Source organism: Fistularia commersonii, chromosome 19 (assembly GCF_037954325.1).
Source record: "Fistularia commersonii isolate RoL2024-O1a breed Wild chromosome 19, RoL_Fcom_v1.0, whole genome shotgun sequence".
NCBI classification, from domain to species: Eukaryota; Metazoa; Chordata; class Actinopteri; order Syngnathiformes; family Fistulariidae; genus Fistularia; species Fistularia commersonii.
Window position 1 is genome coordinate 1,454,181 of NC_141302.1, and position 23,708 is coordinate 1,477,888.

Genomic DNA, 23,708 nt, shown 5'->3' on the forward strand with positions numbered 1-23,708 from the left:
ATATACACATACATACATAAACATTATACATACATCAATGCACACACACATACATTGACAAAAATCCATACATACTGTAGAAATATACAGTACACAACTACATACATGCATGCATATACACATACCTACATACACACATACATACATAAATATACATACAAACATACATACATACAAACATGCACAGAAACATACAAAGATACATACATACACAAACATAATTACATACATACACTCATACATATATACATAAACACATACACACATACAGACACAAACATACATACATAGAAACATTCATAACTACATACATACATACGTACATACATACATACAAACATTCATACATACTCATAAATACACACATACAAATACTTTCATACACACAAATATACATAAAAATTCATATATACATAAAAATACTTTCATACACACAAACATATAAAATGTATTCTAAATTGTATATACATACAAATAAATACATACAAACATGCACACAAATGTACACATAAATACATAAATACAAATATACACAAGCATACATACCCACTTAAACATTCATATGTATATATACATACACAAACATACATAATTTTCATACATACATCAATGCATACACACATACACACACAAAATCCATACATACTGTAGAAACATACAGAACATAACTACATACATGTACACATACCTACATACATACACATACCTATATACTTACATACATACATACAAACATGCACAGAGACATACAAAGATACATACATACACAAACATAATTACATACATACACTCATACATATATACATAAACACATACATACACAAACAAACATACATACATACAAACATTCATAACTATATACATAAATATGTACATACATACAAACATACACACATACTCATAATACACACATACATACATACATATATACATAAAAATACATATATACATACAAATACTTTCATACACACAAATATACATAAAAATACATATATACATAAAAATACTTTCATACACACATACATACAAAATTTATTATATACATACAAATAAATATATACAAACATGCACACAAATATATACATAAATACAAATATACACAAACATACATACCCACTTAAACAGTCAGACATATATACATACACATACATACATAAACATTCATACATACATCAACGCATACACACATACATACACAAAAATCCATACATACTGTAGAAACATACAGAACATAACTACATACATGCATGCATATACACATACCTACAAACATACACACACATACCTATATACTTACATACATACATACATATACATACAAACATGCAAACATGCACAGAAACATACAAAGATACATACATACACAAACATAAATTCATACATACACTCATACATATACATAAACACATACATACACAGACAAACATACATGCATAGAAACATTCATAACTACATACATACATATGTACATACACACATACATACATACATACATAGATACATACAAATACTTTCATACACACAAATATACATAAAAATACATATATACATAAAAATACTTTCATACACACAAACATATAAAATTTATTATATACATACAAATAAATACATACAAACAAGCACACAAATATACACATAAATACATACATACACATATACACAAACATACATACCCACTTAAACCTTCATACATATATACATACACATACATACATAAACATTCATACATACATACATACATAGAAAGTTGACTCGCTGTGGCGACCCCTGACGGGAAAAGCCGAAAGAAGAAGAAAGAAGATACATAGATATACATATACATACACATACATACACAAACAAGCATACATACATAGAAACATTCATAACTACATACATACATATGTACACACATACATACAAACATACATACATACTCATAAATACACATAGACACACATACAAAGATACATACATACATATACATAAAAATATATTCATACACACAAACGTACAAAATTTATTATATACATAGAAATAAATACATTCAAACATGCGCACAAATATACACATAAATACATACATACAAATTTACACAAACATACATACCCACTTAAACATTTATACATACATGTACATACATTAACAATCATACATACATATATCAATGCATACACACATATATACACAAAAATGAATACATACTGTAGAAACATACAGTACAGAACTACATACATGCATGCATATACACATACCTACATACACACATACATACATTCACACATACATGCATGTATGTAGTCAAACATACATGAAAAGATACATACAAACATACATACACAGAAACATAGGAACACGTATACACATACATACATTTACATCCATACACATACTTACATATATGTTTATATATACACATACACACATTCCCCGAAGGGCAATTGTTGGTCTCGTGGGTTGGCGGCTTCAAAGCATCAAACGTGTGAACATCAAGAGTAAAGTTTTAAAAAATCAAAATGAACATTTTTTTTTTCTCTGGGAGGTATTTTTTTCTGAGAAATGTTTTCAAGTATTTTAATTCTGCCAGAAACAAATTTGCTGTAATCGCTGGTTTTAAACGATTTTCGGTTTTAAGGTGGATTAAAGGTTTTATTGCATTTAAGAAGACTGGATGGTTTTAAAAAAAAAGGAATGTTTGAATAAAGTCTGTCCATCTTTTTGTCCTTATATTTATATCTATATTTATTTGTTCTGTTTTTTGGGTGAAACTAGTTGGATTTATTCATTCAGTTTGTGGATAAATAAATAAATCCCGATTTTTGAAATGTCTTGATGGGATACAAGAGGAATTTCAATTTCAGTGTTTTCTTCAGAGAACAAAACAGACTCCTGTATTTAAAACTGAAGTAAAAAACACAATTCAGTTAATACAATTGAAAAAATGACAATCATATTTTATTTTCAACTGTTTCATTATCTAAAAAATAATTTTCATAAAATTTCTCCCATGAAACACTCATATTCAAACCATTTATGTCTCTAAACTATGTGTATCTAACTGGGAGATTCTTGATAGACAAGATGATGATGGAATTGCTTGAATGATATTGGTTTATAAAAAAAATGCCATCACCTTAAATTACAAGTAAAAGTTAAAAGACAGAAAGAAGACATATGATAAAACTGAAATACCGCATTATAAGGCGCACCTTCAATCAATGGTCTATTTAAAAAAAAAATCATATATCAGGGGCACTGCATTATAAGGCGCATACAATAGAAGCTACAGTAGTGGCTGGGGTTGCGTTATGCATCCACTTAATGGAGCTGCGCTAAAAGAGATGTCAACACAACAGTCAGATTAGTCAGTCAAACTTTATTAACAGAATACAAACCAACGTTCTGACAACTCCGTACACGCCCAAAACAAGTGAGTTTATTCACAATAAGGTACCGTTCGTATCGGTGGATCTTACCGGTATTTGCACCGCCTTCGTTGAAAACAATGTATTTTCAACTCCATTTGTCACAGTTCAAAGCTTTTCATAAAATGAAAGCACCAAGAAGGACCGCCGCTAAATTCATTGATGTTCATGTCGCTAGCTAGCTAGCTAGCTAGCACTGTTGCCTTCATTGGAATAGCGACTGTAGAGACGCTTTCTGTTCAACAATCCACTGTTCAAGTTTGTCCTCTAACTGTCCTCTCGCTTTGTCCCCTCGAAAACTCAGTTCAGTCTTCTTTACTGTCGCTTCCTCCACTTCCGTATCATTGATTCATTAATATTGAATTCTCTCGCTGCTGCTCTATTCCCGTGCTCTACTGCGTGACTTGTCGGCTTGAGTTTAAACTCTGCGTCATAAGTGTTACTCTTGAAATGTGCTATTTTTGAGTCTTTATACACACAGTAATATGGGACTGGAATTCCCCTTTACCGTTTTTACCACGCTACTTCGGCGTCGCACACACACACACACGCACACACACGCATACAAATGGAAACGGAAATGCACGCTTGGCGCAGTTATATATCCCAGCATGCACCACGCGTTACTTCGTCTCCGGGAGAAAATGGAGTCGGCGGCTGCCTCTCGTAGTTGCGGCTCAATATTGATCCATATAGAAGGCGCACCGGGTAATAAGGCGCACCGTCGGTTATTGAGAAGATTAAAGGCTTTCAGGTGCGCCTTATAGTGCGGAAAATACGGTACTTCAATTTTTTTTTATATGTATTTTTTCAAATTTGAAGGAATAGATCATTTACGAAAGCCTTTTCATAAAACCACAATGAACTCAGTAAAACAAGGAAGTCGTCACTCCCATCAGTGAAACATCGAAATAAACTCCACATTGGCTAATTTGTTGAAATAAACCTGTATTTGCAAACTTTTTTTTCAATCTCTTATCTATTAGTCTTTATCTCTACACATATATATATGTATTTATGTCCTTGTGGTCCCAACAGACTATCTAAAACACGGGTATTTACATGGTGTTTTGCTGCTCTCTAGTGGACACTAGTAGAACAGCATATTTCCACAAGACTGACGGACTCAATAAAACAAAATAAAATAAGATAAAATAAAATAGATAGAATAATCGTGGTATGTGCTATTGATTCACTTAACTTTATTGTGCATTGAGTCTTTTGAGTTCAGCTTTTTTAAAACTGAAGGAAACTAATTAGTCCCAAAAATGTTATTTCCAAATGGGCCATAAAAACAAAAATCTACAATGAAATATAAGTACTTACATTGGTTACGATAGAACTGTCACACAGTTGAATGGTAATTAAATAAATAAATGAATAAATAATTGTTGTTGTTGTTGTTCCAATATCCACAAGAGGGCAGCAAGAAACCATGTTTTTGGCGATTATAGTTCTGTTTTTTATTACCATATTTTTAATAATTTGAAAAAAAAGTTCCTTTTTGAGAGCATTTTAATAAAACCACAATCTGAGTAAAACACAGAAGTAGTCATATAGTCACTCAAATATTAGAACCATAAAACATCTAAAACGTGGGGATTTAAAAGGGACACTTGGGGAAGTGTTTTGTCCACAAGACTGATGCACTGAATAAATGAAATAAAGAAAAAATAAAATAGACGAATAATTGTGATGTATGAATTTTTATTGAGTACTGTGTCTTTTGATTTCAGATTTTTTTGAAATTTTTTGGAGGAAAGTAATTCGCCCCAAAAAGGTTATTTCCAGATAAGCTATAGATATAGATATAGTAGATAGATATAATACGATGTGAATACTTACGTTTTTTTTTGCCACATTTTGCATCCAGAGAGAAGCGTTGAGAACACAGCTACATATCTTTAGGAATTTGTGTACGTCCATAAGTAAATTCCTCTCTTCTTGTCCTTTGCAAACCTGTGTAGATGAGCATCAGTATATTGTTTCCCTTGGCCTGAAAATTACATCCAAAAGCGGCATAATGTGGCATTATTACCGTTATATACCATACCATACCATACGGTATACAGTCTGTCAAAAAAGTTACAGTACCTGAAAAAGAAAAAAATATTGGTAATTTAGTGGATTAATTTATGCTTTGGCGAGGGAATTGTGGATCCTTGTTAGATAACAATGTGAGTTGTTCTTAAATATCATAATGAAAAAATGGCCAGTTGTTGAAACGCGAAGAAGTGTAAAGCGACTGGAGCATCAAAACGCGACTCCGTCCTTTTTGTCCATCCTCGCCCGCCGTCGTACGCAGCTGCGCCTGCGCAGTGGAGCCTGTCAAACAACACCCGCTAGCCGAATACCCCATCAGAAACGCGAGGGATTTAACGCAGCGGGGGAAGATTTTGTCATAACGATCAAAACGGACGCAAACCAGAAAGAGAGCAAGCCGAAAGAGGAATGAACCAGCCGGAGCGGTAAGACCAGTTCGACACTCGGAAACTCACGGCGGCATCGCGGATAGAGCCGCTGCCGCTAACCGCTAACAGCAGCTAACAGTTAGCAGCTTTAGCTCCGGCCGTCGCTGCGTCTTAAACAGCCGAGCTGCGGAAAACAACCTGGAAAGGTTTCCTTCGTGTCTCTGCGTGTCTCCATCCCCCCCTCGATCCACGGTCACGAAGACCCGCGGCCGCTCCCACGCCGAGCCATCACTTTGCTGCTCCGTTCGGTCCGGTCGACTCAACACCGCCCGAAAGCAGCACGGCGGAAACGGGTTTAAAGAAAAACGTCAACTTACTCACTGGAAACAGTAGATTAAAGTTCGGGCCCTGACAAGTTTTGTTATGTGTTGATTTTTAAAGCCAGTGTTTCTTGAAAAATGCACGAAATTATTATCATAATTGTTTTTACTACAGTACAATAAACCGAAATTTCACATGAGAAAGTAGCAAATGAAAACATGAACTTCATCCAGAGACTTGGCTGAAATTTGGTTTGATGTTAATTGGAGAATTCCATTGAAAATACAAAATGTAGGAATTTAACAAGAACAAACAACACAAAAATATACAAATATTACAAATAATGTTTTTTTTTGCTTGGAAATGGGACACCCGCATGCGCAATTTGAAACAGGAATCCCCCCCTAAAAATCATCTTAACTGTCAAACAAACCTCCCTCTGCGCTTGTTACTGTATATTTTCAACACATTATCTTGCTATTATTTATTGATTAATCAGAATCAGAATATTTTGTTGATCCCCCAGCTCTTGCTACAGAGTCAAGTCGTGGAAGAATCAAAATAAAACTATATAGAAATATACCAAAAGATAGCAAATAAGAAAAATAAAATATAATGCTGTAAAGATCAAAAGAAATGAAATTAAAGGTATGTACAAATATATGTAATGTATATATGTGTGTATTTATATGTTATATTTATTTGTTTACATGTAGTCATTTTGTGTATAATTAGGGGTTGTTGTACACATATGAATTGCATTTCATATATCTTCATTCAGCTCTCTCGTAGCAGGTGATCTAGGTGATGGATGGAATATTCCAGACGCAGCTATCAGTGCTGACGTTGCGTTTAAAACCTCCTTACTCATCCGGCACTTCCTGTTTGTCTCTCAGTGCAAAGGATGAAGAGGATCCCAAAGAGTCCGAGTGTTGCCATGATAACAGTGACGGGATCAACAACAACAACAACAACAACCGCCGCAAGGTGATGTCATCAAGTGGGACTCGGTGTTTGTTGTGCCGTAGAGAACTGGTGGTGGGGGCCGAGATCACGATCCTATTTCCTCGTGATTTCACCTAAAACATGATCGGAACATCGACGTCACAGATTGTAAAGAATCAACCCTTTCTCTTGTCAGCGATGTAAAAAAATGGGATTTTGAGAGCTCATTAAGGGGTTTGACATATGACACACAAATAAGAACCAAATACCTCTAGTTGAGGTTTTTTTTCACGAGTTTTGCTCAATGTGTTGTTGACTTTGCCACGGTTGTTTATTCCTGTGTGTATGTGTGTGTGCTTGTAGACAGTATGTCCGGCTGCAGGTGAACACCCCCTCCAGTACAATTACACCTTCTGGTACAGCAGGAGGACCCCGAGTCGACCCGCAAGTTCTCAGAGCTACGAACAAAACATCCGACAGATCGGCACAGTGGCATCTGTACGTGTACTTTTCCAACACACAGATCTTGACTCGACTCCTTTCTTTTTGGGTACCGGTACTTTTTTGGGACCTGCTCAGGTCAGGTTCCAAGGGAAGCGATACAAACATTGGATGTCCAGAGAATGTTGTCACGGAGAGCGGGGGCTTGACCCAATAGTCATACCAAAAAAAAATACCGCTTTGTTGCTATGTTGCGGAACAGCGGCATTACTTATATACAATCGTCATACCTGCATTCATTCATTCATTCATTCATTCGGGACAGTCCTTGACATTTAATGGTGTGTGGGTTCATTCGTTTAGGTGGAACAGTTCTGGAAGTTCTACAGTCACTTGGTGCGACCAGGAGATCTGAGTGGACATAGTGACTTTCACCTGTTCAAGGAAGGAATCAAGCCCATGTGGGAGGTAGGGTTTCTGGAGTTGTATTATTACACCAAGTATTACCAAGCACTAGATCTGTCCCACTATGTTTAATGTACTTTCATACTACCCCTGCAGTGTTTTAATACTAACCTTTGGATTAGTATCATTTTTATAAAGAACTACGTGAGTTCAACTAGTTTACTAAAGCTGTAACAGGAATCTACTGTTTTACTCCAAGTCTATCAGTACTGCTAGGAATAGTATGAACCAAAGTACCGTTACAGCCCTACTGCTTAAGGCACTATTAAATATCTACCTATTATGAATTTGAGGAGAAGGAGAAGTTCTGCAGTGATTTAGATGAAGTGATGCAGAATATCCCAAGAGATGAGAGAGCAGTAATATGTGCAGACTTCAATGGACATGTTGGTGAAGGCTATAGAGGGGATGAAGAAGTGATGGGCAGATTTGGTATACAGGATAGTTGACGAGCCATACGATGAAGTTAAGCGAAAGAGTAGTGGAAACTAGACTGAGAGCAGAAGTCAGTATTTGTGAACAGCAGTGTGGCTTCATGCCTTGGAAGAGTACTACAGATGCAGTATTTGCTCTGAGAATGCTAATATTGAAGTAATATTGAAGTATTGTGTTTTTGTAGACCTAGAAAAATCATATGCCAGGGTGCCAAGAGAGGAGCTCTGGTATTGTATGAGAAAGTCTGGAGTGGCAGAGAATTATGTTAGACTGGTACAGGACATGTATGCTAGCTGTGAGACAGTGGTGCGGTGTGCTGTAGGGGTAACAGAGAAGGTAAAGGTGGGACTCCATCAGGGATCAGCTCTGAGCCCCTTCTTGTTTGCAGTGGTGATGGATAGGCTGACAGATGAGGTGAGACAGGAATCCCCATGGACCATGATGTTTGCGGATGACGTGATTTGTAGTGAGAGCAGAAAACAGGTAGAGGAAAATCTAGAGAGGTGGAGGTATGCTCTGGAAAGGAGAGGGATGAAAGTTAGTCGCAGCAAGACAGAATATATGTTTGTGAATGAGAGGAACTCGGGTGGAACGGTGAGGCTACAGGGTGTGGAGATCAAGAAGCTGGAGGATTTCACGTGCTTGGGGTCAACAGTCCAGAGCGTAGGAGAGTGTGGAAAAGAGGTGAAGGGACGGTCTAAGCAGGTTGGAATGGGTGGAGAAAAGTGTCAGGGGTACTATGGGATAGAAGACCATCAGCCAGAATGAAAAGAAAGGTGTACGAGACAGTGGTGAGACCAGCGATGATGTTTGGACTAGAAACTGTTACAATGACCAGGCAGAACTGGAGGTCGCAGAGATGAAGATGTTGAGGTTCTCTTTGGGAGTGACCAGAATGGAGAGGATCAGGAATGAGTCTATCAGAGGAACAGCACATGTTCGGAGAGAAGGTCAGAGAAGCCAGACTGAGATGGTTCGGTCATGTACAGAGGACATCTAGTGAATATAATGGTAGATGGATGCTGGAATCGGAGCTGCCAGGCAAGAGGTCTAAACCAGTGTTTCTCAACCACTGTCCCGTGCCCACTTTCACCTGATTGGTCTGAAAATTATTTATCCAACGCAAATAATGTGTCTTCCCATGTCCATGTGGGCAGCGTGCCCATTGGATGGCAACGGGTAGTGAATTAACCTGTGCATCTGTGTATCAGAGTGATTAGTGACGCTTGCATGATACATTTTTAAAATAAAAAGTACCGTAATTTCCGGACTATTGAGCGTGCATCAATATAAGCTGCACCGGCTAGCCGATGGCTATCTCGGGCTTCCTCCTGCACACTTAAACCGTCAAAGTCGTCCTCTTCGGTGTCGGAGTTGAACGGACTCAGAATTTCCCGGTCATTTCATCGGTCCGATGTGACGAGGCTAAACGTTTTAGCGCCGTGAAGCTCGTTAGCGTCCCCCACCCAAAGTCCATATATTAGCCGCATCGTTGTTTACGTGAAAAAAGTCGCGGCTTATCGTCTGGAAATTGCGGTACTTGTATCTGCGTAAACAAACAGGCATCATTGTTGAAAACTACCAAGACGAGTAAGAAAGCAGTGAAAGCAGCTATAAAGTTGCTGAACTCATCTCTAAATCCAAACAGCCACACACCGTAGCAAAACATTAATACTACCTGCCGGCAAAATCATTGTAGAAGAAATGCTCGGCTCTGGCGTTGATGAAGAAATAGCCGGTTCTCTCAAATAATACCATTTTCAGACATATCGATGACATGTCTTCACACATTGAAAAGTGTTCTGGAAAAGTTGCACATCAGTGGGAAATTAGCATTGCAGCTTGACGAATCTACAGATATTAGATACATTAGATTTCACATGAAGTAAATTGAGACCACGGTTTCATTCTAATTGGTTAAAAAATGTTTTTGACATTTTATTTGGTGGTGTGCCGTGTGATTTTTCTGATGTATTGTAATGTATTGAGAGAGGATATGAAGGTAGTTTGTGAGAGAAGAGGATCCAGAGAATAGGGTTAGATGGAGAAAGTTGATTCGCTGTTGCGACCCCTGAAGGGAAGAGCCGAAAGGAGAGGAGGAAGAAATAGAAGATACGTAAAAAAATTTTAGGTAAAAAACGAAACATCGAAAGGTACTGAGGGGAGACCCCAAAAAGTCCTGTTGGTCCCCCCGTCCTGGGATAGACAATTCAGTCATACTTTTGACATGTGCTAGAACTGTTGTATTGTATTTTTGGACTTTTCCACCAGCAACACTGAAAGAGGTGTGATCATATGTGATTCTACAGCTCAGCTCTGCCCTCTCTGTCTTTATTCCTTGGGCTGTTTGGTCCGTCAGGATGAGTCCAATCGCAGCGGAGGGAAGTGGATCATCCGGCTCCGGAAAGGTCTGGCCAGTCGTTTCTGGGAGAACATCATCCTTGCCATGTTGGGGGAACAGTTCATGGTGGGCGAGGAGATCTGCGGCGCAGTGGTGTCCATCCGTTTCCAGGTACGACCGCACAATTACAGCTTCACAAACGCAACTCTCTAACGTGGTGACACGCTGCTTCCGCAGTGATTATATTTTCAAGTACAACTCTGCAGCGAGGCCTCGTATCACCATAGTACTGCCTCGGTACCAATGTAGTAATACTTTAATTGTCACCGTAAAAGAGTATGAAGTACTGACACTTGTCTTTCTCGCCGGCCTCTCAGGAGGATATCCTGTCAATATGGAACCGGACATCGAGTGATCAGACGACGACGTCCAGAATCAGAGACACTTTGAGACGAGTCCTGAATCTTCCAGCTAACACCATCATGGAGTACAAGACGCACAATGACAGCCTCAGGTACTTCTACTTCTACTTCTGTCAGTTCTTCTACTACAGTCCTACAGCGATTCCTCAACAGTCATTGTCTACTGAAGGCAACAGCCTCAAATACCACTGTTTTACAGAAACCACTCTTTTGCTGTTTCACTTAAGCAACTACTTTACAAGATCTCAAAGCTCGGCTTTAACACTAGCTCAATGAATGCCCCGTAAACCTCAATGTGTGTGTTTGCGTGTGTTTCAGGGACAATTCAAGCTTCAGAAATACAAAGATTTCTCTGTAAGGCCAAGTGGATGTGTCGTCTGACTCCTCCCGACCAATCGGACAGTATGCAACCCCCATCAGGAGTCGAGAGGTCAAACCAGGACGGATGGACCGTGTGTTTTTGTGGGGGGGAGCAGTTGTACGTGTATCTAGATTTTGGACCAAAAAAATGACTGAAGTAAAGCTTTTTGGATGGTTTGTTTCTTAAACCCAATCGATCAGCGGTTGATTACCAGTAGAAACAGCTGCAGACTTTGTCCCCAGTAGAGGAGTAGAACCAGTAAATCTAGGCAGCTGCTCTTGTATTTGTGTAAATAAAGTCTTTTTGTCCAACACGGTGATGAAACCGTTACCCCTGCAGACATTACTTTTTCCTTTTCTGTGTAATATCGCCCTTCATTGGACTGACAAAAGCAGAGGAACAAGGAGATGTGCTTGCCAGTGGTCTTTGCTGTGGCGGATCCTGAAAGAAAGCCTAAAGGAAATCATCGCTGCCTCCGTCAATCGACGGTTTCCAATCCTAAGGGAGAAAAGAGGCGGCAACAGGGGTCACAAGAGGTTTAGTAGCTTTCAATAAGCCTCTGGCAAAAAAAAACAAACATGGTGCCACCTCAGACGCTAGAACATCTTAAAACACCCGACAAACAGCACAAATAGGGGCCATCGTGGATGCTGGAAAGTTTTGGGAGTTTGAGAAGTGGCCAACGTCACTGGCTAACTGCTCCACGCTAGATCTTCGGGTGACCGTCCAGAACCAAGAGACTTTGGCTGTCACATGTCTGTCGACTGGGTGCAGCTGAACTAGATTGGGCTGTAGCCTGCGGTTAAACAGTTGGTGTACAAATGCATATTCCTAACTGTAAGGGATAAACAATTTCCCATCGTTAACGTGAACTGATGACAGCTTCTGAGACAAGTCGCTGTGTTTTGTCCATTTTAAATCGCTTTCATTTCGAAAATGTATGTCTGTTTTCCTCTCACGATTATGTCACTGTCGAAGAAACAATACTTTAGTCTCGTACATTTCAGTTTCATTCATGGAGATTTGTCATTTTCATCTCATGATTATAATAGGGTTTTTTTTTTTTTTGGTTCATTAATTTTTTTCACATTTGTCACTACATTAAGTGTCACATACACTCGGTCCCCAAAAAACACAAGTCATGGTTGTTTGTCGTCTAATGTTGTCATGGCAACTGAACTTGTTTTTCTTTATGATGATCCAAGTGTCAGCTCTGACAGGCCGTGGGGAGGTCCTGCTGTATATCTGCAGGCGTTGGGTGTTGGTCTTCGTTAAGAGGGTTCATCAAGTCAAGCAGGGAGTTGTTTTATCAGCAACTAGACTGACAATATAGAATAGAATATGCAGCTCCGGAGTGCTGTCCTGATAAAGTCTTTGCAGTAAAATGCTGTCATTAAAGGTGTCACTATCATCTTGTATGTCATAGAGAAGTGGAATGTGTGCAGAAGTCAGAAGATCTGTGAAGATCTCCATCTTCTGCCAATAAGATGCAACTAGGGGACTATATAATATGGAATTTTTCCTTTTTTTTTTTTTTTTTGGAGTAATTTATCGATCCACTTCAAGAACTAATTAATCAGCTGAATTGAACTCATCATGGAGGAGCATTTACAAGGATTTTTGAGTCTGACTACGGCTTTTCCGTGTTCTCGTGTTCTCTCAGTATGGGATTGAACACAAACATTTAGGCCTGTGAGGACTGGAAATAAATGGCAATCGTGAAATATTTCACACAGTGTAAATTCTAAATCACGTGTATGCTCTGAAACAATCATTCAATGTGAATCGTTCAAATATTTGGTGCTTTGTCTTTTGAACACTTGTGGAGAATTTCAAACTATCGTAGATAAACGACAAAAAAATGTGAGTTTAACTTTGATGGATGGCCGGTACACTGTTGGACTGAAGGCTGCTTTCGGACCAAAATACCTTTCAAATATTTAATTGGAATAAAACAGGAAATCCCGCTCCAATCATCAGAAATCAATTAAACTTTAATCAGTTGTTATTTTAAATTTGAGTATAACAAATTTGATCCTGTTCAGATTCCATTGATTCATTCATAAACAAATTGTAAAAATCGAGTATGCGTAAATGTCATAGTTACTGTTAAAAGTGAAGTCGTAACTGGATTAAAGAGACTTTGAGTGCAAAGTTTGGGAAAGTATCACAAGTGTTTTTCTGTTACTTTACGGTACTTTATATCCTCCTCTAAATGTAAATCTAAATAATTCACCCATCTTGTTATTTTCCAGCTCTTACTTCAACCATTTCTTCGAGCCTCAGGATCGTGGTTCACCACAGTCAATCTTCATTCCTCTTGTTTGAGCTTAATGAATGCTTAGAGCTGAAGCAGATAGCCTTTTGTACGTTTTAATAAAGCACGGTGAATCAATCAAAACTGCAGTGACGCCACGCTCCTGTCTCACAGGGAGGGGCCGCCGCCCACAATTCAATTAAAAAGCTGATTTTGGCTCTCATTCAATTGCTGGATGGGATGATTGTCATTTTTCTAAAGTCAAGTTCTCAGTTGTTGGTATGAGCATTAAGGACACACGTGATGTGACATGTCAAGCCGACAGGTCATATGCACGACATCTGAGCAACTTAAAGACAGAGGAAGCCACTGTTGACGTGTTTAGTCTCGTCTGAAGTTATCTTTTCTTGAGTTGAAGAGGCAAAAGACTAACTTCACTTCATCATTTATTACGATGGATTTACCTTTAAAGTTCACTTTCAAGAAGGCCATCGCTTTCCTGATTATGTTGTATTGTGTAACTAATTACAGCCCTTGTCCTACCACATTGAAAAATGGGAACAATTTGCAAAAGCGATAAAGATGTGAAGGTGTTTGCCTGTAAGGGACTATTTATCTCTCAGCTGCCTCTGACGGCCTCTGAGGGGGAAAAAAAAGAGCTTTCTTCACTGAAAAGTCCAGCTGTGTGACAAACACAAGCACAACCGGCAGGCCGCTGACTTCAGAGATGAATGACTGCGCTTTCTGTCCAGCTTGAGAAGAACTTTGCAAAAAGGAAATATTTGGACAATGTGCCAGCCATCATTGGACTTACTAGGTACAGTTCCGTTTCTCTCTGCCTCAAAAGTGGAGAATAATTGCGATGAAATCAATCTCCAAATCACGAGAGTAGTCTCATGACACTTTGCATTAAAAGCAGGTTCGGACCAAACTTTGAACACGATTTACAGAAACGTAACATTTCTGGAAAAACTACCCTTTACCAGGCAGAAAGCTTGCTCCAGCAAACAGACTCCAACACAACAACACCTGACGACACGGAAGGGGTTCAAAAGAAACCTGTCCGAAACCCGCAAAACGGTATTCGGGGGCTCAAACAGGAACTCACCCTCAAGTGTCTGAGAGTATCTGTAAAACCAGACCTCAACTGCCACATCTTACCTTGTCATCCCTATTGTCCTCTATCGTTTTTTCTTTCCTCCCACGTATTAGTCTTAATTGGCTGCTCCCAGGACCAGTATCTGGTCTGAGCAGTATGGAGTGTGAACAGACGTGTTGGAAAAGATGCTCCTCAGAAGTTCAAGTCAAAGGTAGAGCTGCATGACAAGTCGATCAACATTTTTCAGATATCTACTTTTAGGGTACTTACAGAGGTACTGCAATTATGCAAACTAACACGATGCTCCTATAGAAACAGCTTGACAGCATCTGCACTATATAAACATCCACAAACCAGTCGGCTCGCACTCGCAGCCTCCCGAGACTCATCTGCCAGGTAAGGTTAGTGTGAGATGGGATAACATCAACATCACATTGTACGCCTTTATTGGTTTCTTTAATTATTTGTTTATTTCCTGTTTCTTTCATGATGTTACCTTTATCGTGAAGATGGATGGATGCTTTGAATTTTCATTTTTATTACACATGTAATAAATATTCAATGATTTTTATTTTTTGGAGTGGGTTTGGAGCCGCCTTAAATGTTGACTCTGGACAGGGAATAAATGCATACTAATCACTCAGATCTGTCGAGAGGATAAGTTGCATTCGATGATGAAAAAACTGGATGTTTTTGAACTTAAGACTCTCCCATCAATTGTGTACGAATGTTTTTTTTCTTGCTTCTTACGCTCACAAAGTCATTTGAAATACAAATTACATTTTATTTTCAGTCATAAATTGAAACATCCCTTCAATCGCGACTATTATTTGATCGCTTTCGATGTGAATAATAATTGCTAATGATCTTGAATGAATTTAGAGTGTTTGAAACTGATATACGTCCCAGTGACGTTTGCTTAGGTATGAAACACTTTTATAACACGCATCTATTTGCCATCTTTTCAAACTATAAGCAGCCCATTTAAAGGGACATTACCATTATTTTACAATTTATGAATCTTTAACAATAACAATGTCTTGGAGGTCAGGCTGTTATTTTTGTGTACTCCCTAATGAAGCACTTAATAAAGCGTCAAACCTGCCCCAATGTCACGGCCCTGCCTCACAGGGAGGGACCGCTGCCCGCCGCTTTCATTAAAAAGCCCATTTGACTCTCGTTCGACGGCTCGACGAGATGATCCACATTTTTCTAAAGTCAAGCTTTAGGTTCTCAGCAGGAACGCGAAGGACACATCCGACCTGACGTGTTCATCCTACAGGGCATGTGCTTGACATCTGAGATACACAGAGACCCAGGAATCCACTGTTGACTTTCGTCTCATCCTCAACGCACATTTTTTCTCGCCTGACTCTTGTGAGTTGAAGAGGCAGCAATGTGAGGAACTTCAGGAGCGCCTGAGCTGGGAAAGCCATCCACTTCATGGAATCCAATTGCAACTGTCCTATTTCATTTCTTTTGTGTCGCGTCATCACTTACGAATGGCAACTCTCAATCGACCCCTAAGAGAGCTATCAACCTTTGCTGATTGCACTGTACTTTGTCAGGTTTCCGTCTCGCATTTGGTTCGCGATGAAGACCGTTGCTGGGCCGCTGTTGATCCTGCTGATAGGGACTTTAGCAGGTTGGAATGGTTACATGTTTTGTTGTCAAATCATCACAATTTAATCCAGAAACAAAGAAAGGTACGATTGAATGTGCTCATTTGCACAGGTTTTACAGTGAATGCTCAAAGCCAAGGTGATGTGAGGCTGGTCAACGACAACAGTGACAGCGCTTGTTCTGGCAGAGTGGAGATCTACAACGACGGCGACTGGGGAACAATTTGTGAAGATAGCTGGGATGACGACGCTGCCGAGGTTGTGTGTCGGCAGATGAACTGCGGCTCGCTTATAGTAACCTACGAAGATTCAGTATTTGGGCCGGGCAGCGGTGACATCTGGCTGGACGGGGCTGACTGTGACGGAGATGAGGCAGCGCTCACAGACTGTGACCTTCCAGATTTTGGAGACACGGGCTCCTGTGATCATGACGACGATGTCAGTGTTGTCTGTGAACGTAAGTCAAAACGTTCGGCTCGTTCTTTAACATACGTATGACCACGATTAGGTCGACACTGGTAATGTCCAATGCTTACAGACAGCGTAGCAGTGATGTCTATTTGTGGCTTGGTTCAAAGACTTCCCCTCCCTTTGTCTTCTACTTGACTTTATCCAGAGGCTACCCCAGTCACCCCGCCAAGTCCTCCGGTGAGGCTGGTCGGCACAGACATCCCATGCGCCGGCAGAGTTGAGGTCTTTCACAATGGTGAATGGGGAACTGTGTGCGATGACGACTGGGACATTTCTGATGCTGAGGTGGTTTGTCAGCAGCTGAGCTGCGGCTCAGCTTTACTGTCTCAAGATGGAAATACATTTGGGATGGGGAATGGGCCCATCTGGATGTCAGATGCAGAGTGTCAAGGAGATGAGACATCACTGCTGGACTGTGAAAAAGACGCATTTGCGATTGATTACTGCGATCATGATGAAGATGCTGGCGTCGTCTGTGAACGTATGTATACATCATGGTACCACACTGAAGTACTGAAGTATTTGCATCAATGTTTGGCATCTGGGACCAAGTTTGATCTGATACTTGTGATTAGATAGAAGTGATGTATATTATATTACATTATATTATATTATATTATGTTACGGGTTCAAGCAGGTTGGAATGGGGGAAGAAAAGTGTCAGGGGTACTATGTGATAGAAAACTATCAGCCAGAATGAAAGGAAAGGTGTACTAGACAGTGGTGAGACCAGACTGAGATGGACAGAGGAGGGAAAGTGAATATATCGGTAGACGGATGCTGGAATCGGAGCTGCCAGGCAGGAGGTCTAGGGGAAGACCAAAGAGAAGGGAGTATGTGTGACAGAGGAGGATCCAGAGAATGGGGTCAGATGGGGAAGGTTGATTCGCTGTGGCGACCCCTGAAGGGAAAAGCCGAAAGGAGAAGAAGAAGATATCGTATTATATCATGTCTTGTGTTTTCTTAAGCACTCTAAACCACTTTGTCCATCCACACGTAACAACTGGTTGTGAGACCTGGGTTTGCAGAGACTTGTGTTTCTCTATTTCAGAAACCAACACCAATCCGACGCCCCGTACTACAGTGAGGCTTGCCAACTCAGACAACCGCTGCCAAGGCAGGGTGGAGTTCTTCTCCCACGGCTACTGGGGGACAGTGTGTGATGCAGGCTGGGATCAAAACGATGCTGAGGTTGTGTGCAGACAGCTGGGCTGCGGTGCAGCCACGCAAGCAGTCACTGACTTAACTTATGGCGAAGGCACAGGTCCAGTTTGGCTAGATGGAGTTGACTGTACCGGAGACGAATCGCTGTTGTCAGACTGTGCCAAGGCGGACGACGTCACGTGTGGACATGACAGTGACGCAGGGGTTCAATGTGAAGGTAAGTGTTAGTACAGACAATATGGATATCAGTGTTTCTGATGCCAGTGAAACTGATCAGGAGAGGAACATGTCGGAATCAGACTATGTCTGATCAGTTTTTCCAAACCTGTGGGGTCGAGAGGATATGGCTTCATCTGAACCTGTTCAAACCAAAGGATCATTTACCTGATGTTAGCTTGGCGTTAGCAGGCAACGCCCAAATACGCCAGGCAAACTTATGTTCAGTCCTCTTGTCTCGACACCATCAGATCCAGAGGGCATAGAGTTTTCCGGCGACGATCAGCTGGACATCAGTGATTGTCCCATCACCTTTTATGGAAAGACGTATGACAAACTCTTTGTGAGTAGTGGCCGTTGTGACGTTTGCCGCACATTTGATGTCCCAAATTTGTGTCCCGATGATTCCAATTGTGTCTCAATCATAAACAGGTCAGCTTCGTCACAGATGTCGTAGCCATTTGTTTTAGCGCCCATTATGATGAAAATGATGACAACGACGACTGCATCATCGGGGCGCGATACACTGCGTCGTCTGGTGTACTGAGGCTTCATTCATCTATCAGCAGCAACCTTGAAAGCCACATCAAAGAGAACCTGGCAAACGTCATGGGTTCTGGAATTTGCTTCTACGAGCTAATCATTGACACAAACGTGAGTGTGACCACCTTAACTGTGTGACAAACATCTGCGGTAGCGTTCAAGCTCCAGGGTGTGACTTTAACAGGACCTCCTCTGGTGATTTTTCACAGACTAGATACATCCTCCACAACTTTGGAGCCGAGGCCGTTTTCTTTTTCACTGGAAAATTCACTGGAGACGATGTGGTGAGTGAAACCAGACAATGACTGAATTACTACTTGACGGTTTTAGACAAACAAGCAGCGAATTAGGACTTTATTGCACTCGAATGCACTAGATCACGTTCTAGTCAGACATTTCTAAGGAGACATTTGGCGTGGAGAGATGAACAAGCAAAATCTCAAAACATCACATACGCGGTTGATTTTGGACGGACGGCAAGCCCTAATGATGATCTCCGAAATGAATGAAATATATGTTTCTCAGAGCAGGACAGAGAGTTGGATTTCTACAACCTTCTACAACCAAGTAGCTTTGAGCTACTAAAAGCGACAGTTTTCGAGTAACTCTTTAGTTTACGTCTAACCTTGCATCTTCTCCTGGTAGGAAATCACCATTCTGGCCAACACAGAAGAGATGGTCTCCGAAGCACTGACAGTAGAGGAAGCAGGTGGTCTGAACTACTTTGACATCAGTGGATGCAGACATGAGGGTCAGTGAACACGATCATCTTTGCGGCTCCGATCGGAAAAAAGCTCTGATTTTGGTTGCAATTCAAAACCAGAACTGTAACTAGATTCTTCTACTCCACAGATGGAGTCTTTAAAGAAGGTGACGAGGTTTTGACTGATTCAGACCACTGCAAGAGCTCAATCTGCACTTTCTCCTCCACACTTGAAAGCAGTCAGTGTGGCCTCAATGACCGCTGTGTTGGCATCAACGAGTAAATAAGTTTGACTTTTTGGTTCAGAAAATCTAAGTTCAGAAAGCACATTGTCTTTAACTAGCGACAGTTCTTTCGGTTTGCGTTTTTTCGGGATTACTCACCAAAAAGGGTGTTCATTTACAACTGTGATCAATTGCAAGGATAAAAAAAAAAAAAAAAAAAAAACCTTACATGATCAGGACTAGCGGGTTACAAAAAAAGACACTGGCCATATTTCCAACGACTGAATCCTCGTACATCTCCAGCACAATATTCTAACTTCGACCTCACTGAAGAACGTGTACATTATGTGCATATGTCTATGTTCATCTAGTTCTCATTCAACTATTACTACATTCTGAGGAATATGGTTTGGGTAATTATATGTATAGGCAAAAAAGAAGGAATAAAAAATAAAAAAAAATCACTAAATCTAAGGGGCGTCAGCCCCCTGAAATAAACATGAACACAAAACTGAGTTTAAGATCTTCTGAGATCAGAAATTGATGATAATTTTATGCACATTAATGGCATCATTCTTTTCACTGGTAAACTGTTTTTGACACCTAGCTGGAGGCTGGAGCCGTGATACACTGAAGGGCTTTCTCCCTGCAACAACAAAAATGATCTTGTTCTCTCCAATCTGAACAGGTGTGAACTGGACATCTCCTGCATTGTGAACGGTCCGACTCTCATTGACGTTCATAACAACGTGAGCACCATTCGCGATCGCTGTTCATACCATTTGCTAAATCTCGACGAGGACCCCGATTTCATGATACATGGACACTTCGGAGAACGTCGCCGTAAAGACATAAGCCTTTTGGAGAGCTTGGAGTTGCGCAGCGCTGACAACATCTTTCGATTGGCGTCAACTGGGAAAGTTTATGTAAGCTGCATGAGTTATCTCGACTAGTCCTCAGTTCAGAAGTATCTGGACTGTGCCACAGAGCTTACACAGAGTAAAATCAATTCAGGATTCGTGTTCCTTTACTTTGACTCTCTGATGTCACACAGTTGGACGGCGTGGAGTTGACGCTCACTGATACACCCACCATGCATGGTGGCGTGGAGCTCTCTATAGATTCAAGTGGAATCATGGCAAAGAAACAGCTCACCGGTCATGCGGTTCATATCTTCTTTGACGGCAACATGGCGAAAATTAGAATAGAAGGTACAAAACACTTGATGATACCAAGTTTAAACAGCCAACAACATTAAGACGGTCTGTTCCTGTTTAAACATCGACTGCAGTTTCGGTATTGATTATGTTGGGATTGTTATGCAAGTCGCTGACCTTTTCTGGCACTGATCTGACCCGCATTCTCTCCTGAACCGTGATCTGTCCAGGACCACCTGAAGTAATCCCAGACATGGCTGGTTTGTGTGCACAAGCCGACAATTTTGACGGAGCGCTGCTCAGTGACGACAATCCTGCTGGGTAAGACCCCACAACTTCCATCTCCATATCCCGAATGACCTCTGTATCACCTTAATCTTGATGTCCTCCTAAAAGATGGTGTTCCAGCTAAACACGAGTCTCAGTAAACGTCCATGTCTATAGAGGAATAGGATCTCAACCCCAACCCTAGACTCCACCTCCCAATAAACCTTACCTCGCAGGTCATAGTAAACCTTAGTCTTCGCACACCGTACATTTTCCTAATCTGATAATCAGTCCATGGAAACCCAACGTGTACGACTTACTTTACAGTGTCCATCCCGAGCAGACCCTGTAGCCCCATAGGACAATCGCTAGGGAAGTGACCTTCTATTGTTCGTCTCCGTAGATGTTATGCAGTGAACAGTGAAGACGACGACCCTTCGATCAACTGTGACTTGATGACTATAAAGTGAGCGGCTTCATCCACAGAAAACAAAGTCATTTTATGTGAGACCACTGTGACATCGCAGGAGTTTTGACTTGTGACATATGCCTCTAGCTGTAACATACTGAGGGAGGCTCCGTTCAGCGACTGCAACGAGAGGATCGACCCAACGCCGTACATCAACGCCTGTAGTCAAACTATGTGCACCTATCCGAACGTTGACGGCCTCTACTGTCATTTTGTGGAAGCGTACATCCAAGTCTGTGAGACACGGCTGAGGAACGAACTGGACAACTGGAGGGTAACCCCCGGATGCGGTAAGATAACAAGAAAACCTTTTCGGATATCATCGAGTACATTTAAAAGATAGTTCCCGATTAATAAGACCTGAGAGAAGATTTCCGATTAAACCTCGATTTCAGGAAATTTCCACGTGTTGAAATACATGTTTAACAACTCAAATCAGGGTTGTATCAAGTGACATCACAACACCTGGTCTGATTTAGCAGATAGCAGGCTTGCTACGCATTGTGTAAACAGTGAATTCTACATGACAAACACAAAAGTGGCGGGGTAAACATTGCAAAACGTTTCCATTAGCGCAGAGGTTTTGACATATTGGTATGCGGATGGTGACTGACTGCAGTGCAGCTTTACACAGCCGTTTGCAAACATCAATCGTATCATTGTATCTGCATCAGATGCGCCTGTCGGCTTCTGTGGGGGGGCAATGTGCAGTCCTCACGAGTACTGCGCTGTGACGTCGAATGGAGACTTGGGCTGCTTCTGTCGGGCCCTTTACGCGGAGCCACTCAAAGCTAAGGGGATATACGGTAGGTTTTCTGGGATGCCAGCATCATAGCAGAATGAACAGGTTTAGCACGCATCGATACATGAACTTCCCTTCTGAATACTGTCCTTGTTCAGGTGAGCTGACATTCTGTGTCGACAACACCGCCAAGGTCACTTTAATCGGTTGTCTTTTGGAGGAAAATAGTGTCGACTACACAAAGTTGCATCTTAACGACGAATCCTGCAGGGGTGAACGGAGCGACGAGGACCACATGGTGGCCTTCACGTTCGACCGTGTCAACACCTGCGGCACAGTGGTCACGGTGGGTGGTGACACGACTCCGCCGGCCTCTGTTGCAAAGTCTCTGCCCCATCGTTGCTAATATAATTTTGATGAATACAAATAGAATTATGTTGTCACTAAAAAGTGTCATCCTTTATGAAACAAGTTTTTAGGTGACATTTCTTGGTAATCTTGTAACTTTCCTTATCCAAATATATAAACTTTTTTTTTTTAAACATAATGCATTTAAAAGCTTTCTGACAGTGCAATGATTACTCTCAGTTCAACACTCTGGTGTTCCATCTATAATTTTGACACAATTGTCACTTTTGTCAAGAGGTTTTCAGCTCATTTCTATTTGTTGGGATACATTTCCTCCTACCCATAGACCAAAACTGCCCTCTTTTTGGTGAACAAACGCAAATTCATTTCAAACCTTGCAAACCTACAGGCCAATGAGACCCATGTTATGTACAAGAACCTCATCCAGCATGAGGACAACACTGACAACATGATCACTCGCGAAGACCAAGTCCACGTCGACTTTGCCTGCTTCCACAACCAGCCTGAAACAAAGATCATGTCCTTCACCATCAAAGAGAAGTGAGTGGTGTCACAGAGAAGGGTGATGAAACGGATTATCGTAATGCAATCATAGAACGACAAAAATTGTGTCTTCGGTCTCGCACCACTAGCTCTTACAGCGACACTCGGATCTTGCGTTTCGATGAGTCTCTTAGAATCTGTACATCCAACAACATGCAATGGCAATCTCTGGCAAAAACCCACAAAATATCACGACAGACTTCTTCTTCTCCCTACGGCTTTTCCCTTCAGGTGTCGCCACAGCGAGTCAACTTTCTACATCTAACCGTATTCTCTGTATCCTCCTCTCTCACACCAACTACCTTCATATCCTCTT

The 23,708-nt window shown here is 40.8% G+C and overlaps 2 protein-coding genes across 2 annotated transcripts; both read left to right on the plus strand.

Annotated features, from left to right (window-relative positions):
* The first annotated feature begins 5,702 nt into the window (after positions 1–5,702).
* Positions 5,703–11,870, plus strand: eif4e2rs1 (eukaryotic translation initiation factor 4E family member 2 related sequence 1). Its single transcript, XM_086166356.1, has 7 exons — positions 5,703–5,872; positions 7,033–7,123; positions 7,445–7,579; positions 7,886–7,990; positions 10,782–10,934; positions 11,141–11,277; positions 11,504–11,870. Exons 1-7 carry the CDS (start codon positions 5,856–5,858, stop codon positions 11,541–11,543), a joined length of 678 nt encoding a protein of 225 aa, XP_086022482.1. The 5' UTR covers positions 5,703–5,855; the 3' UTR covers positions 11,544–11,870.
* Positions 11,871–16,495: 4,625 nt separating this feature from the next.
* LOC147223329 (uncharacterized) lies at positions 16,496–23,393 on the plus strand. Its single transcript, XM_086166118.1, has 15 exons — positions 16,496–16,547; positions 16,637–16,981; positions 18,627–18,718; positions 18,808–19,029; positions 19,128–19,202; positions 19,564–19,669; positions 19,771–19,900; positions 20,534–20,771; positions 20,900–21,056; positions 21,233–21,323; positions 21,673–21,735; positions 21,826–22,028; positions 22,413–22,544; positions 22,639–22,826; positions 23,238–23,393. Exons 1-15 carry the CDS (start codon positions 16,496–16,498, stop codon positions 23,391–23,393), a joined length of 2,250 nt encoding a protein of 749 aa, XP_086022244.1.
* Positions 23,394–23,708: the final 315 nt, after the last annotated feature.